The sequence below is a fragment of the Phaethon aethereus genome (genome assembly GCF_964289735.1).
Source record: "Phaethon aethereus genome assembly, chromosome: 11".
Classification (NCBI taxonomy): domain Eukaryota; kingdom Metazoa; phylum Chordata; class Aves; order Phaethontiformes; family Phaethontidae; genus Phaethon; species Phaethon aethereus.
In genome coordinates, this window is record NC_138587.1 from 2,937,105 (window position 1) to 2,950,877 (window position 13,773).

General features: G+C 44.4%; 1 protein-coding gene across 1 annotated transcript; it reads right to left on the reverse strand.

The window, feature by feature from the left end:
• Positions 1-6,520: 6,520 nt before the first annotated feature.
• Positions 6,521-11,268, reverse strand: TRNT1 (tRNA nucleotidyl transferase 1; the record flags this gene model as incomplete). The annotated part of the gene is made up of 7 exons (XM_082004442.1): positions 6,521-6,775; positions 8,203-8,453; positions 8,653-8,846; positions 9,142-9,268; positions 9,517-9,655; positions 10,250-10,443; positions 11,130-11,268. 7 exons carry the CDS (start codon positions 11,266-11,268, stop codon positions 6,521-6,523), a joined length of 1,299 nt encoding a protein of 432 aa, XP_081860568.1.
• Positions 11,269-13,773: the final 2,505 nt, after the last annotated feature.

Consider the following 13,773-nt stretch of genomic DNA (forward strand, 5'->3'; position numbering starts at 1 on the left):
CTGTTGTTCCCATTACCCTCAGTGGGGCTTGTGGGCAGCAAGAAGTTTTAAGTGCGTGCTTTGAAGTACCTTCTGCTGCCATTCGATTGAAGTGCTCACTGAGGGCATGGCGAGTGAGGTTTTCCAAGTTATTGTTTTCTCAGCTATCACTGAACTTCATAAGGTCTTCGGGTTTTTGGCTGAGTCTTTTGGATTGCCTCAACTAAAAAAATGGCGTTACGTTGGCAATGTTTGAAGACAGAATAGGCATATTTTTGGTATTGTGTATATATAGTCAAATGCAAACTAATATAATCAAGTGAGAAAAGTCGGGATTTAGAAAACCACTAATTTAGTTTTATTGTTGATGATGTTCCATCTGCCTAACCTTCTGTGTAATGTTTGCCATTTCACTTTCACTTGTTCGCCGTGACACTTTTGAGGTTGAAAATGAGTGTGATTCAGGTTCCCGCCAAGGTGCTGAATCCTGCCATGGTGAAGCTGGCTGTTACAGGGCTACACGTGTCCAACCTGTGACTTAGAGGGTGGTTGTGGGGTTGTGGATGGCTCTATACATTGGTTAATATTTTCTATGCTGCTTTTCTCTATTTTGGAGAGAAAACTGCTAGACTGGGATTGTGGAAAATTATTACTGACAAATATGAGCATCCTATGCTTGTGAGAGCTAAATACAAAGGATATCACGTTTTAGGAGAATTTCCTACGTTCATTGGTTGGCACGTAGCTTCATGCGTGCGTTAATCCGATTGAGTTGCTGGCTGCTGCCAAAAGGGATCCCTTTCCCCTCCCACCATAATCTCTCCGTCTCACGGAGACCTAGGAGTTGGGCAGTCGCAGGGTTGGTGTCCTGGCTGCGCAGCCGTGTCCGTGTCGGGTCTGATGGAGGGAGGAGGGACGAACGGGCGTCTCGCAGGGGCAGAGAGGGGACTGCCCTGCGCAGCAGCAGGTCTTGCCTGGGTTGGAGTACACGTAGCGAGGCATTGCTCGTCTTCAAGCCATCATGCAATCAGAGCCTGTAATATTGCAAGTTTTTGTATCTCTCAGTTTCGTTTTGATGAATAGGTAGAATCACATAGGGCACTTGCACACGTGGTCTAAAACATGTTCAAATACTCTACTGTTTGTTTGTTTTAATGCTATTTTTGTATGTGCTGCAATTCATTTTGTTCCTCTCACTTTTTTTTTCCACCTTTGTTTAATTGCTTTGTAAAATCTGTGGAAAGAGTAGCACATTCTCCGCTTTAACTCTGCCTTTTGAGACAACTTTTCAGAAAAATCTGGTTGCTTGCAAACATTTGCAAAAAATAAAATTCAGTTTGTTTCAAAACTGATTCCCCCCCCCCTCATTGTTGAGAAGAAAGAAAATGTTTGGGTTTACATTGTGTTTTAAACCAGCTGGTTTCAAAAAGCAACATGTTCAGTAAAGAGTTTCAGCTTTAAAGAATGTGAAGGCTTGAAGGGCAAAGGACAAAGAATGTAAAAACTAACATGGAGAGAGCATAGGTTGTCATAGCAATGAATAATCAAAATGAAACATTAAGTACTTCATGTCAAACTCTTCTCTCATCTGTGCCCTTACTTGCTTTAATCCACGTGAGTAATTTGTAGCTTCAGTCACAAATTGTTTCCCTCCATATGAACTTCCTCAGGGTCTAGGATAGTTTTTCCGGCATCCCCTTTGTCTCCAGCTTCTCCCACGAAGGTAGATCTGAGGGGGTTAGGTAGTGAGAGCATGGAGAAGATGCATCAGGAGACGCTTGGAGGAAAATAGGTGGGAGGCTTTGCAGACAGGCTCAGCACAAGGGAGTTCAGAGTCACGGGGTATGTCCCCGGAGCTGACGGCTCTTGCAGGGCTGCCCTGTTGCCATTCAGCCAGCAGCACCAGAAATGCATCCCAGTAATACCTGGTTTATTCATCGATTTTATTAGGAGAATGTTCTCCTGGTGGGTTATGAAAGAATCAGCAAGATGAAGTTTTAGCTCAACTTGTGGTGCCAAAACCTAATTTGCTGTTAGAAGGCTTAAATTCAGTGTATGAAATGGGCCTAATTGTGCTTTGGGCCTCAAAATGCAATGGAAAACTTCATTTTTCCTATATGACCGTTTTCAAAATGTCCTTCTTCCTACCTCCTAGCTGAGACCGCGTTGTCTCTTTGATCTTTGGGAGGGTGGTGGCAGCAGGCTGGTCTCCCAGAGGTGTAAGGGGAAGGGACGGCTGCGAGGTCATGGCAGTTGGGCAGAGCAGCATGGGAGTCCGCCTGCCTGCTGTCAGTTCTTGGGTCACTTGCTAAACAATTTAACTTTGAGTAAACTCCCTGTTTTTCTTGGGTTTTTTCCAATATTTTCAAAGCAGACACAGGTGAGGTGGCTTAACTGTCTCTTCAGCCTTTCTTGCAGAATTTTTTGTTCTCACTGAAGCTCTGCAGCGTGCCGTGGGCTGTCCCTTTCCTCTGTATTTTAAGACCTTATTGTCTTCTGAGCGCTTGGATTGCTGCATGATGGTGTTCCCCCTTACAAACATTTGGCTAGCACAAATTCAGGATGGTTGCCACTCCATTGGAAAAGCCCTTCAGTTTTTTCTAAGCTTTATAGAAATACCCTGAGGACTTTGAGAACCACCCAGAGCTTACGATGGGCATCCCTGTGCTGCTGCTCCACGCAGCCATAGGCATCTGCTGTGGGAAAGCTGCGGAGAAGGGCAGCTTCCAGCCTCCTCTTTCTTTTCCATATGGCTTTGTCTAGAGGTACAACGCCTGAGTGAGGCTACAGGACGGGTAGTTTAAGCGACATGCAGGTAGCGGAGCATGGGGAATTGAACTTCAGCCTCTTAAAGAGCTATTGTCCTACCGTGTTATAAAGAAACTACCTAAAATGTCAAAGCTTTAAATCCTCGTCCTCTTGCACCACCCGATAACGAAGGATGCCGTTGGTCTCTCCACCACTAACACTCTGCCAAGGTAATGTAATCTTTACTGTCCCACTGGCCCTGGAAGCAGCTTTTTAAGGGAGGAAAAGGCATTATTCTACTACAGCCAGTCATGCTCCACGGTGTTCTGTAGGATTTGCTGGTTTACTGAAGCTTATAAGAAAGGTCAGCCACCCCAACAAAAGCCCTGGTGGAGCACCGTGTACCCGAAGACATTGTCCCTGACTGTATTGAATCCACGGAGAAGTTGTAACGGCTCTGAAATGGAAGCATATTACCTGGCTTCCTTAATCCCAGAGAAGGTAAATACAACTTTTAGAGTACTTGGGGGCCTGTACTCTAAAATACTCTGTACACCTGGTGCTGTTTTGGGACGTGAACCCGCTCTGCGCTTTGGGACCACAGGGCAGTGCCTGGCCAGCCCCAGGCACGCATGTGCTGGGTGACAGGACCAGGGCTACGGTCTGTTCAGACACCTCCTTCCTCTACATATAGACATACGCACCTCTGTACTCACAGCCCGTCTGTACTCACAGCCCATGTGTACCGCCGTTGCCTCATCGCTTTTTCCGCCGGGCTCCAGGTGAGCCTTGCCGCCCGCCTGCCGCAGCGCCATGCCGGGGGCTGGCTCGTCTGCAGGAGCCCCTGCTCCGGGGGGCACGCCCGGGCAGCGCAGCCTCCCGCCGTGGCCGTACGCAGGGTGGAAACCATAAATGATCTAGCTATAATCTCTCTCTCTCCACAGACACATAATGCTCCTAAACTTTACATATATATTTTTTATAAAAATATATATGAATTATATATTATGTATTATATTACTTATATTTCTATAGGTATATATACATGGAATTGTATGTATATATATGTCTGTGTACACAGAAGGTACTGTGGGTGTCTGCCTGTAGATGTGTAGACACCCACTGTACACACACACACAAAATCTATCATCTATGGCTCCTAAACTTTATATAAATACATACATACATAATGTATGATAAGAAATAATATTATATATATCATATATATAATATACATCTATTTCTATATATAAAAAAATCTATGGCTCCTAAACTTTTTATGTGTATAGATACAATACATAATAAAGATGTAATAAATATAGCATTATATTATGTATTTGTTACACATTATCTATTATTCTATGTTATCTATCTATTTATAATATGTACTATGTACATATGTATATTATTTGTTATAATATTTATTTATTTATTCATATAAAGTTTAGGAGCCATACATAGAGGGGTAGATTTAAAAAAAAAACATATATATATGAGATTGTGCGTCTATTAAAAAAATAAATCGCAAGTCCCCACGAAGGCTGGGAGGGCTGCTCGGCACCACTCGCCATGGCACAGCCCACTCCCCGCTGCACCGTCTTGGGGCACGAGCAGTTATTATTTTCCTCCTCTCGCCTTTGCTTCAGGCCTGAGGTTTACGGGCTCTGCTGGGAGAATTAGCCGTGCCCTTTCCCCTCACAACGCATCCAAGCCGATGTGGCCTTTGAATCATTTTTACAGTTCATTACATCTGGAGAGAATGGTGAAAACCTTCATTAATCCCCAGCAGCCATCTGCGAGGGGAAGCAGTTTGCGTTATTTACCATTTTGCCCTTCACAGGCGGTTCCCTCCCGCGGCGGCGACGAGCGCGGGTGGGCGCAGGGGAGCACCCGCGGGTGCTGGCGCCCAGGACCCCCAGCTTCACGCGCAGGTGAAAAAAAAGGAAGTTAGCTTCATTGTTCTTTGCAAATTTTTGGGCTACGTACGGGAAACATTAAGTCTTTTACTCTTTTTGCAACAAACCCGAAGAGCAACAGACTTCGCATCGATACTGGCAGCCGGGTTTGGAAAGGGCTGTCGCATTGGGGAGCCGGAACCAGCTACCACCCAGCAAAGCCACGCAGGTTTTTCTGACTTTAATTAAAACACATTGTGAATATCCTGTAACTAGTCAAGTAACCCATTGGAGAAGAGTGCTTTACTTGACCGTGTAGGTATCAAACTGCTTCAGCTCTTATCTCCCACTTTGACATTTAAATAGTTCATAATCTATAAAAAGTATTTATTCAAAGGCATCACTTTTCCGGAACTCAAGCTGGTACTGCTTGCTTGAAATATGCTGCTGTTTTCATTTAATGCAGCTTCATTTTTAATAGGGCTTAATGTCTTTGAAATAGAATAAAGCAGAGATGTTGGATAGACCAACCAGAAACCTCAAGCGTAACATGATTTTTAAAAAAGCTGTTTGAGCAAATGCACGAACTACGCTGAATTCAAAGCAGGGCCATTTAATTGTGACGCTTTCAGAACAATCCATTTGTGCTGCTCTTCACAAGCGCTGCAGCTTGCAAATGTTTCAAGCTCACACCCTTAAAAATCCTCCCTCCAAGTGGAGTTCGACCCCAACAACAATTTTAGGCAACCTGAAGTGTAGTTGCTAATATTTAACCACCTCCCCAGAAGTTGCCTTAAAGGATGTTGTTTTGTGAAGTGTTCTTTAACAGTCTACTATAGTACTAAATTTCATTACTTGCCTTCCTCCCAAGCTTTCAGTAGTTCAATAAATTGCACAAGGAGGCTTCAATTTAATTACATAATTAAATCAACCACCATTGCGTTCTTACAAGATTTGCCTTATTAAGAGAGAAAAATAGCACTTTTTTTCTTCCTTTGCTGTCTTCCCAAAGTTCCCAAGTACCGTCAGGATAATTTATTTAAAGTAGCTGACTTCCTAGGAAAAAAAAAGGCTGCTGGGAAGTTAAGCATAAAATGCTGATTTTTTTGTATCACTGCCATCTAGTGTTGCAAAATGATATCTGAGGAAAATGAAATCCAAAGGATTTTGTTAGTTACCATGGTTTTGTAGGAAAACTTACACCTGCAGTAAAATTTATGTACTCAAGAGATGCTCTCAGTTAGAGCTATTTTTTTGTTTTTTTAAAAGCACATCAAGAGAGACAGGGATAGGAATACATGTTCATTAAGAGCAGCCAGGAAGAGCACTGCTTCAAAAACCCACCTTCATGATACTGATGCGGTTAAGTCATCCTTTCAATGTGAAACAGATTCTGGAATTATGGAATATAAAAATGTTTTAGGAGAACAGACTTGTTTTACATGGTAAGAGTGTCTGGGGACTGCTGGAGTGAGCATTTCAATCTACTATCTAGCTTTATTACAAAAAGATTTAGAGCTCATTACTTCGAGACACTTTGTCTCTCTCCTAGGCACACCTGCCCCCCCCCCGGTGATTTTATCTAGAGGAAACACCTTTTTTTTTTCAGAAAAGTCAGAATGAGAAAAATCTTGGTGTCACCTCTAATGCCCCAGAATCAAGATAAATATTTGTCATTAAGATAGAACAAAAAGAGGTGGAGAATGTGGAATTTGGCAAATAACATTTTACATTACTACAAAATTAAATGTCTCCTTGCAGAAATTACAAATTAGTAACAGGAGAACCGTGCCGTCTGAAGATCTTAAATGTGACAAGCACTGTATTGGCTGCGAGTCCAGTGACAAAATGGTATCTGTTACACTCAGAATAGGACATGAGCAGTTCTCTACTACTATTCAATTTTGCAACTTCTTCAGGCAACTTAACAGTTCTTCTTTATCCATGTGGTATCCACTCTTCTTCCACTCATCCCTTAACTGCTGTAATGCTGTTCCGATGTCTTTTCCAGAAGACACACCCATTTTTCTTAAATCATGGCCACTAACAGGAAAAGAAGGAACAGTCCACTGCTGCATTTCTCGTAAAAGATGTTCTTCTCCTTGGTATTTTAGAAGCTCACAGATCTTGGAATTTATATTGGCCTCCCTAGACTAAAAGAACAGAAGAAAGGAAAGAGAGGATTCACTATGAAAAGGTAAAAAACAGCTCAAACTGTGCTCAACATTGCATTACTCCCATGACATCTTATTAGGCAACACCTAGACGACGACTTAGAACTATGAAAGAGAGGATCTATTCTGCTTCACAAGTTTTAAAACTCTGTCCTAACTTGGAGAAGGCTCTGGGAGATCCTTGGAGACTTCTTGAATTCCAGGTAATAGCTGTAACCATTACCTTCAACCTCCAACTGGAGAGGAACTATTACCTTTCCTGTGGGAGACAGACCTCACTGCAGAGACCGCTGTCTCTCGCCTTCAGTCTCAGGTACTGCAACGAAAGTGCAGAACTTCACCTGAAAATTACTTGAACTTTGCTGCGGAAGAACATCACAGGTTGCCTGCTCAGCAGTATACGCCTCACGAAGAACACTCCAGGAATTGCACCGGCTTTCAATACACGATTCAAGGAGATGAATTTCTCATAAAAAGCCGGAGTCTCTTGAGGTCCAGATCCTGTCTCATGTTTTAACGCAGCAGGGGAGATCAGCTGGGGCAGTACTGCAAACTGTCAGTCCCTAGGTATGTGCACAAGAAACTTCTGTTTCAGATGACAGGGCTCTGAGCAACCTGATCTAGTTGAGGATGTCCCCGCTGATTGCAGGGGGTTTGGACCAGATGACCTCGAAAGGTCCCTTCCAGCCCCAACTATTCTATGATTGAATGTGACATTTTTCAGCCTGACTGAAAGGCAGGCTTTTAAATTCAGTCAAAAAGTTGCTACAGAACACAAAGTGCTCAGAGCTGCTAAAAATATGGTGGGGTTTTTTGTTTGTTTGTTTGAAATAATTTCTTAAAAATGAATTTAAAGCCTCGGTATTTTGGGTGGGAAAGAAAAAACCTTCTGAACCCAAGTAGAAACGTCCGCTATTTATCCTCTTGCAAAACTAAACTCTACTAAAGGAAAAGAATCTTCTTATACCAAAGCTTCTGCTTTATGTTGCAGACACACCCGGACATTTGCAATTTGCTTTTGTTCATTTCTGGTCCCCTCTCCAGAGGAAAAACAAAGTGGGAAAAAAACCAAACCAACCAATCCCACCTTAGTTGACTGGAACTGGTACCAATAATACAGAAGGATATTCTTCCAGTGACTGTGACAATATTACAGTGGGAGCAACCCAAATTTGGCAAATACTTTTTGTCAGTACATCCCATCTTTCTGATGGAAATATCATGGTCTTTAGAACCCTGGCAAAAATTTGCCCGATACCAATAAACCAGCCTGCCGATGAAATGGCTCTTACTTGACCCTTTATGGCCCTTCCTTTACACTAGGCATTGTCATCTCTGCTACTCTGCAGAACTGGAAATTCAGTTTATTGTGAAGAACAAAACAAAGCACTATGAAATACACTTACATCCATTATGAAGTCCTGATATGGTCTAAGTGGTTCTGGACCCACAGCTTTCGTTAACTCTTGCCGGTGCTTCACTAAAAAAAGGCCAAGGTTTTTTTCTTCTTTTGAGATTTTTAGCCTCAGATCAAGGTTTGTGACATCATCCTTCACCTTGAACAAAGATGTCAGAACAGTCATCGGTTTTGGACACAGATTTTGAATATTTTTAGTGACTCTCTCAAATTCCTCTGAACTTCCATCAAGTGGTAGTCCTAAAGAGATACACACAAAGAAGTGCAGGAAGGAATTTTAGTAAAAAATGTGGATGTTAACACAGGAATAAAAAAAAAAAAAAAAAAAAAAAAATCTAATTTCTTTCTGGGTAAACCCAAGTTGTCATCTCACTTTGCCATGCTGCAGTTCTGTTATATATAATACAGGAGTAGGAAATCACTCTTCATTTCACTTTACCTATGTATTGGGCAATATCCAGCTCATATATAAGTCGAACCAAATGATTTACATGGTTTCCAAGCAGAATTTTTTTCAGTTCTACCCAAATCCTTTCTCCTGATATTCCAGCCAAACCTTTGGCATTTTCTTTAATTGCCTGCAGTGTAGTAGGTTCATGATCATCAGGCTTTTCTGCGATTCTTCCATAAAACCTGCACAAATAAAACCTCTGATGTTAGATCGAGAACAATTATTCCATTTACTCATATAATAGTTTAGGTTGGAAGGGACCTTTAAAGGTCATCTAGTCCAAGCCCCCACTTATTACTGCTATTCAGAGAATCAATGTCATGACAGTGTTAAATATTCTAATTTATAATACTAGAGGAAGCTTAACAATATGACAATTACAACTCTTCTCACATCACTGATCTCTTTTTGCACATTTCTGAACTCTTCTACAATGCTTAGTTCATTTCCTTATCTAAGCAAGGCAAAACCTAGTACCTGAAGTATCTTAGGATTCGTAAATAATCTTCTTGTATTCTCTCACTTGCCTTTCCTACAAATCTAATTTTCTTGTTTTTCAAGTCTTCATATCCATTAAAAAAATCATACAGCATCCCATCCAAACCTAGAAAAAGAAGAAAAATACAGAAGAATATGAATTTACAAACATGGTTGGCATAATTAAACACCCTCATTTGAAAATACAGAAGATAAGTTGTGCGAGTTCACCTGGTTTGTCACATCATCTCACATATTTGTACAGACCTTACAGCTGACAGTAGTACAAACAAAATTGAAACAGACTGAGAGAATTTCCTGGGTGAATTTGAAAAGCAGTGTTTCATCTAAATATTTGCTTTTGAAAGAATTTACCTAAAAACATGGAATTCACAGTCAGATCCCTCCTTTCAGCATCCTTTTCCCAGTCAGTGGTGAATTCAACCTCTGCATGTCGTCCATCGGTGACAACATCTATTCTAAGAGTAGTAATTTCAAAATTCTGTTCATGGAGCTGAAAATCCCACAGACATTGTTACTTCAATACAATCATGAATATAAATGTAAAAGCTGTATATTTTTTCAGCCTCGTGTTTGTATACGGTTAGTGCTCAAGCTGGATATGTGCAAACCAACATCTACCATGTTTTCATACAGAGCAGGCAATCAAGAAATGCAAACACCTGAAAATAATCCTTGCATTATTCATTTTCTAGAGAGCCTGCAGAAATCTTCCTGCAGAAGATGGAATAAGACACAGAGGAACAAGCAAGGTAGAGAAAGCAGGACTTAAGAAATCAGGAGCAGGAAACACTAAGATCAACTTCCCCACATTATCTGAACATGTGGGCAGCCTACATTATCTTTTCTAGTGATGACACAGCGGCATAAATGGGCTATACAGAGGTAGCATGCGTTAAAATACAGTAATTAATTGAATTACACAAACAAAAAGTAAGCAAAAAATCACTCCATACTTTAAAGCAGGGTCTCATTTAAACTCTTAGTGTGAAACTTGAACAAAGGAGCATGCTACCATACTTCTATTGAATATGCTGCACATTCACAGATACAGTTAGAAAAGATCCAACTCAAAACATAAACCAACCCTGGCAGTAATGGTTCCATGTTTTTCTCCTTTGTTATTGATCAGACGAACACCAGCATGTGTGAACATTTCCTTCATCTCTGCTGGTGTAGCTGTAGTGGCAAAATCTATATCTTGTGGTGTCATTCCACTTAGTAAATCCCTCACAGCACCTCCTGCTATTCTCAGCTCATAGTTCTTCTTCTCAAACAAATCTGGGAAGGAAAGGAAAACCATAAAGCACTCCCTCAAATAAAAACCATAGCACGCTGTCAGCCATAACCTACCTTTTCACAGGTTAAGTTCATAGCTGTGGGGACACATACTCAAACATGCAGCAAGTACCTCACAGCTCCATGCAAAATGCACAAATTAGGTACACAGCTGAGCACCTGCGTCTACCTTCCCGTCACTTCTGATATATTTTTCGGGGGCATTTCTGATAACCTAAAAATTAACAGGTTGCTAACTGAGACTGGGGGACTCTGCAAGACTTTTAGCAGTTAGTAACCGACAAGGGAAAAGTGCTTAGTTAATTACGGCAAAGCACAGTGAATCCAAATTTCTTCAGGAACAAGAAACACCGAGCTCAGCCACGTCCTTAGAGTCACTTTAACAGCAGAGTGGCTGGACCTGAGGAGCAGCACACAGCTCCCGAACACCGCAGCTGCCCTTCAGCACCCGCCGCCGGGCCGCAGAGGCCCCTCTTCTCCCGTTCCGTCCCACGGGGACGGGGGCTGCGCCCGCCGCAGTGCCGGGGCGCCAGGAGCAAGGCCTGCACTGGCCGCCCTGGCTCTGCAGGCCGGCGCTTCGCTCCTCCTCACGCCGCAGCAAGCGGGGACGCTCCTGGCTCAGGAGCGCTGCCCAGGCCCAGACCCCCGCCGCGCCGGGCCGTGCTCACCTGCCACGCTGCGGAGCCCCGGCGTGAAGAGCGCCTGGAACTGGGGGGACTGCAGCTTCATGGCGCCCGGCGCTCGGTGCCGCTGCCGAAGCAGCCGCAGCCCGGCCCTGCAGGGCAGAAGGAACACCTCAGCCCGCATCTGGGGAGAAAGAGCCACACGAGGCGTCAGCCGCGCCGCACCGCGCCGCAGGGGCCCCGGCCGCCTCCCTGCCCGCCACGGCCACCGCGCGGGGAGACCCCCTTTCCCCGCAGGCACAGGCAGGCTGCCCGCCCCGCCGCACCCACGCACCCACCCGCGGGGCTCCCGGCGCGCTGAGCGGCGGCGCTAGGCCCGAGGAGCCGGCCGCTGCCGCCCGGCCTCGCCCCGGCGCGGCGCGATGAGCTCAGCGGCGCGACGCGGCGCGGCCCGCCCCTTCCCCCATGGGAGTGCGGCCCGGGGGCCGGGGGCGGGCGGGCCGCGGCCCGGGGGGCGGGTGCTGCGGGGCCGCCGGGGAAGCCCTCAGCCGCCTCCCCGCCCGCTTTCAGCTGCTGTGGGACGGCAGATGAGCGTTTGTCCTGCCGAGATGTAAAGCACGAGAGAAGGGACTTCAAAAGGGAACAGTACAAAACGTAAAAGATTTTAGAGAAAAAGGACTACAAAGGAGGAGGAGGGAAAAAAAAATTGGTCACGATACAAGCGGGACAAAAGAAATGGACCAATTACCCCAACGCACCACTTGTGACATCGCTTTCATAGTCGCCGGAGCCGCCCAGCGCCGGTGTTGAGCTTGGCGGCTGCTGAACTGTGTCCACCGGCTCCCAGTTGCTGAACTGTGAGAAGCAACTCATTGTGGTTTAAATATTAGGCTCGTGTTTGTCAGCCTGGACTGATGTAAGTCCTGGTTACTGTGTATGGGCAAGATGGTGTAAAACGTTGGAGTCCTGGGGATTTGGTGCAGCTCGGGGGTTCAGTCCTTCCCTCTTCACAAGTGTCATTTCACTGCTGTGAAATTACTGAAATGTCGCTGCGTTTGGCCAACTGCACATCCCAGGGCTTGGGAGGGCCGCGGCTCTCGTCGTTCCTTCCTGTACTGCTCCTGCGAGGAGGCATCTCAGAAGGGTTGGAAGGAGCGGAGCCTGAAGGAGGAGCTCACCCAAATGCGAGTTAATTGGGAGCGTGGTTCCTCCCTTTGAAGCCCAAATACATCTTTTTCTCGGCAAAAGGAGTGCTACAGGTTTCTTGGTAGCTGGCAAGGAACGTTACACATCTCTCTCCAGACTTTTAAGCACCTAACAAATCAGCACCTCACTGCAGACAGGAGTATGCTTATGAGCACAAAAGGGTTTTCTTTGGAATGACCCATTCCAAGAAAAATATCAGATCTACAATAATGTAGTCAGGCCTGTGTAAGAACATAACCTTTTCTCACCCTTTTTTTTGGTGACAGCTGTTTCTTATTAAATTCCTGTTCCACCTTTAGAATTTATCTCTTTTGTGCAGAAACATTTTGATGTAGATATCAGAGCTCTCTGCCCAGCAATTAGCCGTTTTTTCAGAGACATATGGGCTGGCCAGACCTTAGGAAGTCATCTCATTTATGTCTGTGCCTGATGGCAGGATTTGGTTATGACCATCATTCCTGGTTGATGTTTGGCTACAGAAGCCCAGTGACAGAGTTTCTTTCAGTCTTTGGGCGCCTGGTCCGCTGCTTCCTATCCAACACTGAAAGCTTTCCCCGATATTTTACGTGTCGTTATCTTCTAGTCCCAGCCCAAAGGACTTGGAGAGCATGTGAAAGCCTTAATGTATTACATTTCTGCAGGAGTATTCCCTTAACATTTTTCCTCACTGGTACTTCTTAGGCTGTGGTAGCATCCTTCGCTGTGTACTGGATCTGCTCCATGGCTTTCTCAAGTGCAGTATCGGAGCCGGACACAGTGCACGTGAACGGAGGCTTTATCAGCGCTGTGCAGAGCAGAAAGATTACTTCACGTGTCTTGCAGAAGACACTCGCTTTTTCCTGGCCTGAGGGGCCTTTTTCACAAGTGTGTAACATTGTTATTCGTCTTCAGTTTATTACCCTCCAAAACCCCAGATCCTTTTCTGCAGAACAGATACCTAATCAGTTCATAATTGATTATTTGTAGCTAGTAATTTAGAGTTGATAATGCCTAAATGCAGTTGAGAGCTTGTCCATATTGAACTGCACCCAATTTCCACCAATTTGTCAAGACCTTTCTTAATTCTAGTTTTAGCCTCCAAAGCACTCGCCTCTCCCAGCTTGTGTCACCTGCATATTTAATAGGGTTCTCTGCACTTGCAGTCCAGGTTGTTAAGGAATGTAAGTCATTAGCCGCCTTCTCGTCCTTCTTGTAACTCCATTAGATACAGCCCCACTTTCTGCAGGCTCTTCTCTAGGCCCCTGGGTTGGTTTCTGCTGCTTGTCAGCCTGTCTTATCCAACCCTACGGATCACAGCTCAAAGATCTCAGCAACAAGTTAGAAACCTGGTCTTGCTCTGGTGCTGGTAACTTCTCAAAATGCCACTGATGTCCACATGGCTGTTCAGCAAGAGCATTGGACAAGATAGTATAAAACCATTGGACAAAACCTGCACAGTTTTCCAGCAGCGTTTGGATTTTATTTTCTAGGGGAAGGACAACTT